The sequence below is a fragment of the Crinia signifera genome, chromosome 2 (genome assembly GCF_055691185.1).
Source record: "Crinia signifera chromosome 2, ASM5569118v1, whole genome shotgun sequence".
Classification (NCBI taxonomy): domain Eukaryota; kingdom Metazoa; phylum Chordata; class Amphibia; order Anura; family Myobatrachidae; genus Crinia; species Crinia signifera.
The window spans coordinates 22,681,169-22,696,036 of NC_139218.1; the positions used below are offsets into that span (position 1 = coordinate 22,681,169).

Consider the following 14,868-nt stretch of genomic DNA (forward strand, 5'->3'; position numbering starts at 1 on the left):
ACAGCCATACCACCACATTCCCCTTCATTATGTAGCGGGGGAGGGGGCAGAGGCACCACCAACACTGCCAAGCGAGCGGCACTAATAAGGAAAAAGGGTGCAGGGGATGCCTGCTGTGCTATGGGGCCCGGGCCCCATAGCAGCTGCATCCCCTGCACCCTCCATAATTACGCCACTGGCTGTAGGAGAGATCATGCAGCTATGAAACGCCAACATGGGCGTTCCAGCTTTGGCAGTATAGTCGCAAGAACGGGCAGCATATCGATCGAACGTGCGTACACACTGCACTTTTGTTCTGATATGGGCCCGTCCTGTCGGATGAAAATGAAGCAGCAAAGAACCTTCGACCGACCGAGTATGGACGGACAGGACGTTTTATTTGCCATTTATCGCTCGTACGGGACAGTGTACACACATATACAATTGAACGGCCGTCCGACCCAGAACGGAAGAACGGCCCGACAATTGTATGTCAAATACAATGTGTACCCAGCTTTACTGTGTGCTAAATCTGATAGAGGAACAATGTATTCTCTGTACAGAATAGGATAAATAACTACAGGACCTGGTATATGTCTGTACAGGCCCACTAGCCGGACCTGAGGCTCATTTTCCCCTTTCAGTTTAGAATCCTAATTGTCCGTTGCCCAGCAAACTTTCAATTCTTGAAAAAGACAATCTGATTGGCTGAATTACTCCTTGTCTGCAGAACTATTTACATATGTCGGTTTGTTTTGCCCCTTGTTAAAAAAAAATATATATATATATTTATTTAGGACTTTGGGGTCCAACACATAACCTATGTTTTCTTTTTTCACACAGTTGACCCAGTCGGCTTCTGGCTTTCTCATACAAATGAAGATCTGATACAGAACTGCAAGTTATTGAAAACCTATTTGCTGTGGCCGGTCCTCGTAGGCGGAGGCGAGCCTGAGAAAACATGTGAGCGCCCTAGGTGAGTGACACATCTTCTGCTCCTGTAGGTCCTGGGACTATTAGACATTGGGCCTGATTCAGGTTTGATTGCTTAGCAGTGGTCTTTTTTGCTAACCACGCCCATGAATAAACATGGCAGCATGCAAATGGATGTGCACGTTCGCACATCCCTTCCCATGCGAGCGTACGCCTGCACATTATTCGATGGTCGCCAACAATTGAATGATTTTTTTCAGGTGTTTGCAAATAAGTCAGTTTAGGCTGACTTTTATTTGGCTCCTAAATGGCCGAGAACGGGTTGGGCGCTGATGTCACGTGACATCAGGCGTCCGCCTCATGCATGTTTTGACCTGCCTGCATTTGCATGGGGACACCCAGCATTTTTCTGGGTGCACCCACCTGTTTTCTGGGCACGCCCAGGAAACGCTGGGTGTCCCCATGCACCAGCCCACTGCCTCCCCCCCCCCCCTCTGTGCAAACCACTCGGCGACTGTGGTAGTCGCCAAAAGGCCGATACACATGCGCAGAGATGCACCATCGGTCCGAGAGAGAATTCTCTTTTGGCAGAGCCAACGTGAATCGCCCCCATTGATTTGATGTGCGTTATATAATGCACCGATAGTAAATTGTGATGTCGCCCACACACAGTGGAAGTTGGCATTGTGTGGGCGTAAGCTAGTTCTCAGTTTGGCTGTCTTGTAAACTTCGGCTCTGCCCACAAAATGGCTGCTTTCACCAGGTGCTACGTGAAATCCTTTGAAATGCAGACTGATGACCCGTTATTGACACACAAAGGAAAAAGGTTGATGTGCACTATAAAATTTTTATTGTCATTGTTATATTTTAGGTCTGCTCAGAGCGCCAATCTGAAGATCAAAGATTTATACTTCATTGAGCTATTAGAAGATCTTGCTGACCTGTTCGAGAAAGTAGCGGTAAGTAGAATGGTAACTGAGCAATCTAAATACTTGGCGCCACCTTCATCTATTTATAGTATTTCCGCCTCCTGTTAACAAATACCTTCGTTATTCAGGGGCAGATTTATTAAGCCTGGTTAAGTGATAAAGTGGCTGGTAATAATGCAACAGCTAAATGCCACTAACTGCCGTGTTACAGACTGGCTTTGAAAACGGACAGTTGGGAATTGTTTGGCTGATGCGTTATCACCTTTCACTTTATCACTTCACCAGACTTAATACATCTGCTCCTCAGAGGCCAATGTATGAAGCCTGCTGAAGTGACCAATTGGAAGGTGTTAATGCACCAGCCAATCCGTTCCCATCACCTTCCACTTAATCACTTCACCAGGTTTAATACATCTGCCTCTGAGGGGCAGATGTATTAAGTCTGGCGAAGCGATGAAGTAAAAGGAATTTATTCACCTTCCACTTTATCACTTCACTGGGTTTAATAAATCTGCCCCTCGGTTTTGAAATTCAAATATGATGAGCAGGGAAGTGATCGACCCACCTTGTGTCCGGTTCCATACTGTTGACTGTCCCCATGCCTGTTACTACTGTCACATATGCATCATTCCTCTGTGCTAGAGAGAACATCGGAGGTTTCACCTCCGTCAAGTCTTGATGAGAACCCTGTTCTGCTGCAATACTCACACTGTGTTATTGTTGTTTTAGAACCAACGTCATATTATTGAAGGATTATTAAAAATTGGACATAAAATGAACGAAGTAAGTAATATTTTCATGCCGATGATTATCAATGTATTTTAATAATGGTAATGATGATGAAAGACTTGTAAAACCTGAATCTCCTCAATCGACAATTTTGCTAGTCATTGTTTTATCATAAACCCTCCCGACGGAGCAGCAGATTTTCTGTGCAAACGGCTAATGATTGAACTAGAACCATGGTGAGGCCACACCCCAGGCGTAACCTCTCTCAGCCACTCTCTTCCTCAGCGTAGATTGCTGGCCCACCCATGCTGTGTCCTGTCTCGGAACCTGGCACTGTAGATCTGCAACAGCTGAACCAAGAAAGGGGGCGGGGGGTGCCGTGCCCTTATATAACAAACAAGTACCCTGTATAAAAATTAGGGATGAGCGCCGGGGCCGAAGATTTGGATTCATCGCTGAGATTTGGATTTGGCTTTGTCGAACGGCGTTGAAAAGCTTTGGATTTAGATTTTTTTTTAAAATGGTCAAAATTCGCTCAAATCATGTAATTTGTAATTTTTTTTGTCCCTAGAGTAATAATAACCTCAATAACATTAATTTCCAACCCTTTCCAGATAATTTTGACCATTTTACACCTCAAAATATTGTTTTTAGGGCAAAAGGTTGCACGAAGGTAGCTGGATAGCTATGCTAAGCCACACAAGTGTGCGGTACAAGCACATGGCTCATCTAGGAGTGTCACTGCAGCAGCAGACAGGATGGCAGTTTAAAAAAGTAGGCCTCAAAAAGCACATAATGGCAAAAAAAGAGGTGCAAGATTGAATTGTCCATGGGCCCGCCCACCCACCGTTAGGTTGTAAATCGGACATTGCGCACTTGACAAACCAGTCATTTCAGCCAGAGGGGACTGCCAAACCTTTGACTGAATTGACTGGTTCGTTTGGGCCCCCACAATAATGTACAGACTGACTGATGTCATCATTCGCCATCCTAATATTCACTCTCATTAGTGTGTACATCCTTGGAGTCCTCATCATCACACAATATTGGTTCATCACTGCTGGAATGATGGAATTGGAGGGAAAGGTCTTCCTTGTGAACTTTGTAGTTCATTTTTGTGAACATAATTTTTTCAACATTTCGAGGAAGTAGTCTCCTACGCCGCTCACTCACAAGGTTCCCAACTTTGCTGAAGACTCTCTCCGAGTACACACTGGAGGGTGGGCAGCGTAAGTAATACAAAGCCAGCCTGTACAAGGGTCTCCATATTGCCTTTTTTCTTTCCTGTATGTGAAAGGACTCTCTGACAGGCCTACAATGATGTCCTGAAAATAGTCCTCCACTAACCTCTGCATGGTGACCGTCTCTGATGGAGTAGTCACGCTAGAGGTGTCACTGATACGGCTCAAATCACTTAGACCCGACCAGATGTCCAAAAAAGATGTTTTTGTGGATTGCTTTTCACCCCCACTAGATGTTTTTGGAAAATTCAGTTTTTTTACGGGCAGATTCTTGCGAAATTGAAGGAGGAGACGTCCCTTCAGCTGCCAACTTGCTCACCAGGAGCTCTTTGCATGTCTTAAGATCTGTGTCAGTTGGAAAGAAAGAAACAGCATAGGACTTGAACCTTGGATCAAGCACGGTTGCCAAAATGTAGTGTTCTTCTCTCAACATATTGGAACCCGTGTATCCTGTCGAAGACAAAAAAGGACTTGATCTACAAGTCCAGCATATTTTGCGCATGAGCCTTGTTTGATCTCCTCCTTCAATTTCGCATATTGATTCTCCAAAAGCCTAATTAAGGGAACCACCTGGCTCAAACTAGCAGTCTCGGCACTCACTTCACAGGTGGCTACTTCAAAGGGTTTCAGCACCCTGCACAGCACAGATATGAGTTTCCAAAGTGCTGAGCTAAGGTACACCCCCCCCCCTCCTCTCCCAAAGTCATGGCTTGTTGTATAACTGTGAATGGCTTTCTGCTGTTCTTCCATCCGCTGATGCATATACAGGGTAGAGTTCCACCTTGTTGGCACCTCCTGCTTCAGCTGATGGAAGGGCAGATTAAATTCATCTTGCAGCTGATGCAATCTCCTGGACGCTGTTGCGGAATGTCAGAAATGCCCCAAAATATTTGTGCAACCCACAGCATCTCTTGCACGCCTTTGTCGTTCCTTAAAAATGCCTGAACCACTAAGTTGATCTTGTGAGCAAAACAGGGGATGTGTTCGAATTCACCCAGCTGTAATGCTCTCACGATATTACTGGCATTATCTGCAATGATAAATCCTGAGGAGAGTCCAAGTGGGGTAAGCCATGTCGCTATGACATCTCTCAGTTTTTCCAAGAGGTTCTCAGCAGTATGCCTCTTAGTAAAGCATAGAATAGCCTGCCTAGTATGACTGAGCTGGTGATGCTTGCTAGAGCCTACTGCTGCTAATGGAGGGGATTCAACCACCCATTCGGCTGTCACAGTCATGTAATCCTTGGTCTGTCCACTGCCTCTTGCCCACATATCCGTGGTTAAGTGGACACGGTCTCCAATCGCACTTTTCAGGCCATGGATTACTTTAGACTTGATGTCCTGGTACAGCTCAGGAATGGCTTTCCGGATGAAATGGAACTGAGATGGAATCTGGTACCGGGGACACGCAGCCTCCATTGATTGTGTTAAACCCGCACAATTAATGGCAGATATTGGATGCACATCCAATACTACCATGGCAGTCATGGCTTCAGTGATCCGCTGTGCCACTGGGTGAGAACTGACATACTTGTGTTCCCTCGCCAAGCACTGCTGAACAGTCAGTTGTTTTTTTCAAAGTAGTATAAACGGTTTTCTTGGGACACTTCAGGGTTGAAGAACTACCCCGAACGGCAGCAGCAGTAACAGAAGGCCTTTCAATCAAGGATTCTTCTGCTGAATCCTGGAAAGGGGAGGATTCTTCTAGCATAACAGTAATATCAGAAGAACCATCCCTGGTCATTACTGAGGATACTGGAGTTGAGGGTGAGGGTGTTGGTAGTGGAGATCGCAAGCGGTGGGGTCCACTTAAGAGAAGGAACACATTTGATGCTGGACTTCTTGTTGATGTTAATTTTTCAGCACCAAATTTCCCTATACTTCCCATGAGCTCTCTGCAGATGACGTAATAGGGTAGATGTTCCGAGATGCTTAATGTCCTTACCTCAACTTATTTTGTTTCCACAAAGGCTACAGATGGGTTGGCAAATGTTTTCTGAATTGGTGTGAAAATAATTCCACACATAAGATGTGCATTGTTGGTCCTATGACCAGGCATTACAATGGCTTATCATACCCAACAGATGCTTCCACTTGTGTCTCACTTGCACACACACACACAACATCCTCATCCTCAATATCCAATTCCTCAGTAGTGCCTTCGTCTGTTACACAAGTCAACCCCTCATCCTCTTGCTGTAACTTGATGGGAGTGGAAGGAGGCTTCTCTGAGCACTCACATGTAGCACTCAAGGACACACTTGGACTCCCCTCAGTGCTTTGTGACATTTCTGTTCCTAGATGCACAGTTTGTTTTGATGACTTAGTGGTTTGGCCTGTTTTGTCACTTAGGAAAGCGGAATGACAAGGTCTTTCTTTGTCAGACGCATGAGATGCCTTACTGGCAGCTGCAGATTCCCAAGCCTGACTCAAAAATAGAGGGCAAGCCCAGAGTCTTTACTTGCCACTGCGTGATGTGAATGGCATTCTGTCAATTTTCATTCTTTCAGATACAGGAGGATCACACTTACTTTTTATTCCTGTTTTGAGGTTTTTTGTTTTAGACACTTTTTGGGGTTACTCTCCTTGCACGGTTTGAGGATGAGCATCAGCGACCGCGTTGGTATTAGTAGTAATTCCCATTTGTCACCATGAATGATGGCAGCAGCTGGTGCAGGAGTATTTGGTCCAAGATCTTTGTTCTCCATTTTTAATAAAATTTAAATAAGAGCAAAAAAAAATTTTCTTGTTTTTGAGGACAGCTCAAAAAGAAAGACGAGAAAAATTGATTAGGATTTTTAAAATTGAATTTGTTTTTTAATGCGCAGCTTGTACAATGCTGCTTGGACGTAGAACAATCACACACCCACCTTCTGACAGTATGGGCCTTATTCTGATCGGATCGGTGAAACGTGCATACGGACATGCACACCGAACGTTTTCCTCACTCTTTCGCTGAGCGTAAGTCTGCCCACAGAACAGCCGCACACGGACGGTCTCAGACACCGGCAAAGGGGAAGTGGCGTACATTTGAGTGTACACCACCGTGCACGGACGGATCAGCCCTCTGCCACCGACAACCGGCGTACATATGAGCGTACGCCAACGTGCACGGGACGGATATCAGCCTTTTTCGCTCGGAGACTCATACAGAGTGTGCTACATAAAGTTATTAGGAGATAGGAAAATTCATAATTTATGTCCCTGGCAAATATTATTGAGATTGTGTGCAAAATAGTGCCCATGGGCATACGACATTTAACCAACATTGCAAGTAGAAATGGTGTCCCAATAACTCATTGTTGGTGTTAGACGTGGTCGATGTGTTTAAAAAATTAAATAGACTTGTATGTTTGTGTTGCAGTGAAAAAGTTGACACATGTCGACTCCTATGAATTGTGTCTCCTGCTTTGTAAATATGTAAAACACACTTTCAGTAAGGGTGTAGATCAGTGGTTCCCAACCTTTTTTCTCTCCCGTACCCCTTGATTAGGCCTTTCATTGATAAGTACCCACTCCCCTCATTTTGAAATATGGACAGTACTTAGCGGTATGCGGTTCCTTATGCATGTCCTTATATTAAGGAGGAGCGGAGGAGTAGTATACAGCAAGGAATCATGCCCTTCTGTGTCTAGACACTGGTTGTGTATTATCTCCAGGATTCCCGCTAACACCGGTAGGATTAATGCTGCTGCTTCCTTCACCTTTGTCAGTGCTGGGCAGGTGACTGCTGATGTCTGAAGGCAGCATGGGAAGCTCCCAGTGTATTGCTGGTCAGGCATATGACACAACATGGTTTGTCTCCATGGCAATGGGTCTTCTTCAGCCATCAAAAGACCTTTTCATTGTCCGCCATTACCAATATTATTTTCAAGTACCCCCAACTGGTCTGCAGAGTACCTCCAGGGGTACTAGTACCCCAGGTTGGGAACCACTAGTGTAGATGGTTAAAAAATAACTACCTGGACATATAGAAAGGTCTATTTGGATTAATAGTACTTAGAAATAACCAACCTTTATATGTTGAAAAGTGTAGAAAGAGAACCTTCCTATGTATTTCTGGCCTGTGTGTGGCTTGTAGGTAGTGAAATGATGCATTTCACTTAATAGACTGCAGCATGGCTTATTGCATTCAGGTGTATGTAATTTACTTGTAGTCGGCGTTAATTAGCAGACCCAGGCGCTCTTTGGCGTCCGCCTGTTTTTTGTCCAAAATGCACAGTGCGTTCGCAGATCGAGGCGGTTGTGGCACCGTGCTTTTGTGTGCACACCCCCGTGTACGCCCAGTTTTCCTCATTATTCCAGCCACTCATGCCACCCACAATGATCGTGCTCTTGCAGACAAGCTTTTTTGCACGGAGAGACCTGTCCGTGAGCAGTGTGCGGTAGCCGCACATGCGCATAGCGAAAGATACGCATGCGCAGACAAAAAAAAGCCCGATCCGCACTGCACTACACACAAAGAATGAATAATTAAAGACGAGAAAAATTGAATAGGATTTTTTAAATTTGTTTTTAATGCACAGCTTAAACAACATTGCTTGGACGCAGAACAATCACACACCCACCTTCTGACAGTATATAATTTCTGGGTGCAGTACACAAAGAATGAATAAAGAAAGACGAGTAAAATCGATTAGGATTTTTTTAATTAAATTTGTTTTTAATGCGCAGCTTGTATAATGCTGCTTGGATGCAGAACAATCACACACGCAACTTGTCGTGTATACTATTGGGGTGCAGTATACAGCAAAAAAATTAAGAAAAGCCAATATATTTTTATATTGTATTTATTATTTATGGACGGCCCTTGGATAACACTGCGTGGACCGTGGATACAGAACAATCACACACGCAACTTGTGGTGTATACTATTGGGGTGCAGTACACCGCAAAAAAAATAAAGCACAGCAAAATATATTTTTATATTCTATTTCTTTTTATGTCACTTGGACAGCGGAGGAAGAATAATCACACACTGAATTTGTTCTGCTTCTTCTGACAGTATATGGTGTATACTCTGCACTGCACAAGTTCACAGCACCCCTCTGTCTGCACTGCACAGCACCGCTCTGCACACTAATGTACTGTAATTGTAATGATGACTGAGTGATTGATGACAAGTACAAGTTCAAGTTTAAGTTAAACACCCCAGTGCCAAACCCTTCTGCAGTCTGCATGCACTGCACACAACATCCCTCTGTTTACTCTGCACTGCACAACACAACACCCCTCTGTCTACTTTGCACTGCACAGCAACCCTCTGCACACTAATGACTCTGAGTGATAACAAGTACAAGACAAGTTCAACTTATGTTAAACACCCCAGTGCCAAATCTCTCTGTAGTCTGACTCCGCGTGCACTGCACACAACATCCCTCTGTCTGACACTGCACTGCACACAACTTCCCTCTGTCTGACTGCACTACACACAACACCCCTCTGTCTGCACTGCACAGAACCCCTCTGCAGTCTCACCAACACCCCCAGTTAAAGTTTAAAATAGCCCAGTGCACAACGCCCCAGAAGCCCGCCACCACCAAGAACAGCAGAGCTGTGTACAGCAGGAAGCGTGACTGTGAAATTACGCCGAATACTCTGTATAGACTTGGCGTCTCACGAGAATCCGACACCAGCTTCCCGCGTTCGGCCGTGCTCGGGTTTCCGAATAAAGCCGGAAACTCGTGAGCACCGCTCGCAGGCACTCGGGCGGCTATGTTCGGGGCAGTTCGGATTCCGGATAATCCGGACCTCTCATCTCTAATAAAAACCACCGACTGCTGACTTGTGGATGAACACAAGGGTATTCCCCCAACTTGCCTGTTTCTATTATGAGAAAAGTTCCAAGTGACACAGCGATCTACATACTAAGTTGTTGAGATAAAGTACTAGCCATCCATCTCCTAACTGTCATTTTCTCTTACATCCATATGCGATACAGGGAATCGTTCATGACGATGGGGAAAAGAGGGTATCCGCAGGAGACAGGCACATACAAAAAACTTTACACTGGGTGTACTGGCTCCTCCCCTCTGCTTCCCCTGCCACCAGCCAGTTTAAGAAAATGTGCCTTCAGCGGAAGAGCTCCAGTTTACTTTCATTATTAATTTGGGACTACTGTTTTGGGCTTAACAGCAGTCCTGTGTCGTGGGAGACTAGGGGAAGGGTACAGGCTGTACCCTTCCCCTAGTCTCCCACGACGCAGGACTGCTGTACCGTACAGCTGCATGCCATTCATGGTACTGAGCTGTCCCTGCCGTAAAACCACCGTCCTGCGTGGGTGATGTTACCGTGGGCATTGCGCTGCAGCGCACACACCCCTAGTCAAGTCTGAAGAAGTCAGTGGTGAGTAAAACTCCGAGGTCCCCCTCCGTGGGTTCCTTGGTTTTTGGTGCGGCAAGATGGCGGCGGTGTTCCTGCAGAGGATCCGCACAGCCCCCTTCCCAGACTGGGACTGGTACTGCCTCTGTATCTGCCAGGGCAGTTTACCACCGTAACTAGCTGTTTCAGCTGTTCCAGTATAAAATTCACTGAAGCACCATATGATGGGCGGGGCTTCTTTAGAGCAGGACCAGTGCTATGTGGGCATGCTTTTGGTTACATGCTGACAAGCAGCCGTTAGGCAGCACATGACACTCCCAACAGTGTATGTGCTGCAGGGCAACAGAGAGGCTCTATTAAAAGCACTATGTAGCGCATACCTCCCAACTGTCCGGCTAAACTAGGGGACGTCCCGGGTTTTTGGAGACGTTCCCACGGCCGGCAGTGTCCCGCTGTGGGGGGGGGGGTGTCAGTTGGGAGTCCCCCCCAATCTGACAGAATAGACACCATGCGCATATCTGTGTCCTAAACCCACTTGCTTGTTAGCAGACACCACACTATGCTCTGATAGCTTGTACTGTCTAGCCCTGGGGTAGCCAACCCTAGTCCTCGAGAGCTACCAACAGTGCATGTTTTGCAGGTCTCCTCACAGAATCACAAGTGAGCTAATTAGCTCCATCTGTGTATCTTTTAAAATGTGTCAGTGATTAATGAGTGCAGCTGTGCAGCAGCTAGGTTGTCTGGAAAATGTGAACTGTTGGTAGCTCTCGAGGGCTAGGGTTGGCTACCACTGGTCTAGCCTCACACTGTGTAACATGACACGTGTGGGCTGAATTGCGGCTTGTGTGATGGGGGAAGGGTTTCCTGTCTCTAAAGCTGGGTACACATATATACAATCCAACCGTTTGGCCGACTGTACTCCCATCGGACCGTCCGCAAACAACAGCCGATCACGCGCGTACACACCTGTACAATTTTACTTGCGGCGTCCGATGTACTCCCGTCCAAACAGTCGCAAGAAAAAGATTGTACCACCGTACACACTCTCTCGATTTGGGCTTTTGACACGATATATATGAACAAAATTATCATAATGGGCTGGGTTAAGGGCATACCAAAACAAAGAGGCGTGAGTACAGAACCTAAACAAAAGTGACAGGGTACGCGTCTACTAAACTTCAAATGCCGGTCTGGTCCCGCAGTTAAATTTGAGAGGCACAAGCAGACAGACAATAGCCCTTAAAATGGCCAAGGATAATACAAGGCACAGTTGCTAATATTTCAATATGCATTACATAATGTGACACACATGGATCACCAAACTTCTATAAAGCCGGGTACGCGACTAGTTAGTTTGCGGTAGTCACCCTGCCAAACTTCTATAAAGCCGGGTATGCGAGTATAGTCAGTTTGCGGTAGTCACCCTGTAGTCGCAAACTTCTATAAAGCCGGGTATGCGAGTATAGTCAGTTTGCGGTAGTCACCCTGTAGTCGCAAACTGCTATAAAGCCGGGTATGCGAGTATAGTCAGTTTGCGGTAGTCACCCTGTAGTCGCATACCCGGCTTTATAGCAGTTTGGCAGGGTGACTACCGCAAACTGACAAGTCGCATACCCGGCTTTATAGAAATAATGAACTACAATATTTCAAATGGGGATTAGTGCAGCGCTCTGCTCCTTAACAATTAACCTATTGTTAATATTCTCAAACCAGAGCTTCAGGCTCTTTTGGTCACCATCTAACCTATATATATCTGCTGTATAATGTGATCATATAGGATGGTCCTTCATTATAATACATGAAACGGAACACGTGCAGTGTCTATTATCGGCATTAGCCATAAAGCCAGCTGTTTGTTCAATTGCCGGCTCTGCTGTATGTGTTATATAAATATCAGCACCTAAATTCCATTGTTCAATCGGAACTTGCAAATACACACAATATCAGTGGCGGTGAGGTGGCCTGGGTCCCGGAGACGCAGGGTAGCTCGGGCATCAAGGCTGTACGCGGTGGGAAGGCAGAGTGGTACCCGGTCGGTTGCATCAGCCGGCATTCCTCTGAGCCCCTGCATCCGTGCTGCCAACCCTGCTCCCCCGTCGCTGCACCACGGTCACTGGCGGGTGCTCCACGACTATGGAGGCGCCCGTACAGTCGGGACACAGTCGCCTCAGACTTCCTGTCACAGCGATAGCGCTGCTGCCCCGGTTCCCATAGTCGTGGATCGCCCTCCAGTGATCGTGGTGCAGTAACAGGGGAGCAGAGTAGGCAGCACGCCACGGATGCAGGGGCTCAGAGGAATGCCGGCTGATGCAAACATAGTGTAAGCTGCCCGGGTACCGCTCTGCCTTCCCACAGCTTACAGCCTGCCATTCATTCCCGAACACTATATGTTCCGTCTATGGTATGTGTTCCGTCTAGCAATTAAAAGGTGGTCTGTGCTGAACATGAATTTGCCAGACATGGTACACATTATGTTACACTGTGGCAATGTAATGTGTAACATAATGAGCACCATGTCTGGCAAATTCATGTTCAGAACAGACCACCTTTTAATTGCTAGACGTAACACATACCATAGACGGAACACAGACGCTCGCGCGCCAGAGCATCCAGGACAACATTACCGCAACAGGCTCCCGCGTCCTCACTGCCTCGCTTCCAGTCACAGCGAGTGCTGGGGAAAGGTAAGGTGACCCTCACCAGCACAAGCAGCAGCACCACCACCACCACTCTCCACGTGGTATGCGGTGCACAGCACGCTGCACCTCATCTTGGGCTTGTGCCCCCCAGAGCTGCCCGTCACCAAGTACCTCCAGGGCCCCCTCTCCTCGCTTTCTGTGGCCCTGTCTGTAGGGGGGGGGTCCCCGCAGCACCCTCCCCTCGGGATGCTGCTCCAAGCTGCCCACTGTCTGCAAGTCTGGCACCCTGATCATAGTGCACAGACACAGGGGCTCCAGCTGTAGCGCCCGTCGTGCTTGCCCCTGCTGCCATCATCCTCCTCCCCCAGTCCTGTTCCTACTCTCTGCCTGCGCAGTGCATATCCTGCTGGTCCCCCATCCCCAGCACCATGACCCGCACACAGCAGCATTAACAGCCTCCAGCGAATCGCTGTTGTGCTACCGGGTCCGTGCAGTGGCCTGTGGCACCCCAGCTGTGGATATTAGGGGGGCAGGTGCAGGGGATGCTGCCTGTACCCCACACTACCCAGGTATCACCTCACCTCTCCCTGTATCCTTCCTGGACTGGGGGGGGGGGGGCACCTTTGAAATGCTAGACGGACATAGATGGAACACAGACTCTGTGATACGTCTATGTGTTCCGTCTAAGGACAGCGGCAGGGAGCTGCGGGGCTGCAATTATCTACTAACCTGAAATGTAAACTACGGTGCGGCCATACTACCTAACCTATAATTTTGTTTACTGGCAACACCAACAAGCAGAGAAACCTTCCACTTTCCATTCAATCATCTTAATAGTGGCCGCGCTTTATTCCACCCGCAATAATCCCCACTATCCAGTGTAATGACACTACACATACTCATACAGCTATGGAACGCCCACATGGGCGTTCCAGCTTTGGCAGTATAGTCGCAAGGACGGCAGCATATCGGTCGGACGTGCGTACACACTGCACTTTTGTTCCGATATGAGGCCGTCCTGTCGGATGAAAATTAAACTGCAAAGAACCATCAACCGACCGAGTATGGACGGACAAGACAGTTTTTTGCCGTTTATCGCTCGTACGGGACAGCGTACACACATATACAATTGAACGGCTGTCCGACCCAGAACGGAAGAACGGCCCGACAATTGTATATATGTGTACCCAGCTTTAGAGTGAGACAAAGCTCACAAACACTTGTGAGCGGCGCAGATCATGTCACCATATCAAGAGGTGTCCCTGCCACTCAGGACCTTATTCTAGTTCACTCTTTCTGACAAAATCCTTCTTAGATGGACAAAACTATGTGCACTGCAGTTGGGGCAGATGTAACGTGCAGAGAGAATTAGATTTGGGTGGGGTTTTACTTCAAAGTGAGATCTATAATGCAGTGTAAAAATAATGCAGCCAGTATTTACCCTGCACAGAAACAAAATAACTCAGCCAAATCTAATTCTCTCTGCACGTTACATCTGCCCCCCTGCAGTGCACATGGTTTTGTCCATCTAAGAAGGATTTTGTCAGAAAGAGTGAACTAAAATAAGGCCTTCAGTGCTGTGTTATAGCCAGCAACAGCAAAACCGGGGTCCCCTCAGTGTGAGTCCCCGGTTTTGCGTGTGGCATGATAGTGGTGGGGTGGGGTGGCCGCAGTGTCCCTGACAGGGACCGCATGTCCCCCTGCTTACAATGGACTGCCTCTGCACTATTTCAGTGCAGTTTACCTGCAAATCTAGCTAGTTTCAGTGCTGTCCAGTATAAAAATCACTGAAGCACCAGCGTGGGCGGAGCTTCCTCAGAGCAGGGCCAGAGCCCAGAAAAACTCCAAAATCTGCTTCTTCCCTGGGTGCTGGAAACGCCAGTGCAGGGAATCTGCAGGCAGCAAGTACTAGTGCTATTAAGTGTTACCCTGTGTACACTTTCTCTGAGATATATATATATATATATATTTATATTAGGGTTGCCACCTCTCCCGATTTTGGTGGCAACCCTCTAGGAGGCTTTTTCAGTCTCCCGGAATCCGGTTGTCTAAAAAAGCCTCCCTGCCCTATTTGCCTCCTCTCCGCGTCCCCATCCAT

The 14,868-nt window shown here is 47.1% G+C and overlaps 1 protein-coding gene across 1 annotated transcript in view; it reads left to right on the plus strand.

Moving 5' to 3' along the window:
* LOC146058692 (E3 ubiquitin-protein ligase TTC3-like) overlaps positions 1 to 14,868 on the plus strand; it is a 74,004-nt gene that overhangs the window by 29,035 nt on the left and 30,101 nt on the right. The window contains exons 4-6 of the mRNA XM_083170952.1: positions 823 to 955; positions 1,784 to 1,871; positions 2,571 to 2,624. Coding sequence (XP_083027078.1) covers positions 823 to 955; positions 1,784 to 1,871; positions 2,571 to 2,624 — 275 coding nt within the window. The remainder of the gene's footprint in view (positions 1 to 822; positions 956 to 1,783; positions 1,872 to 2,570; positions 2,625 to 14,868) is intronic.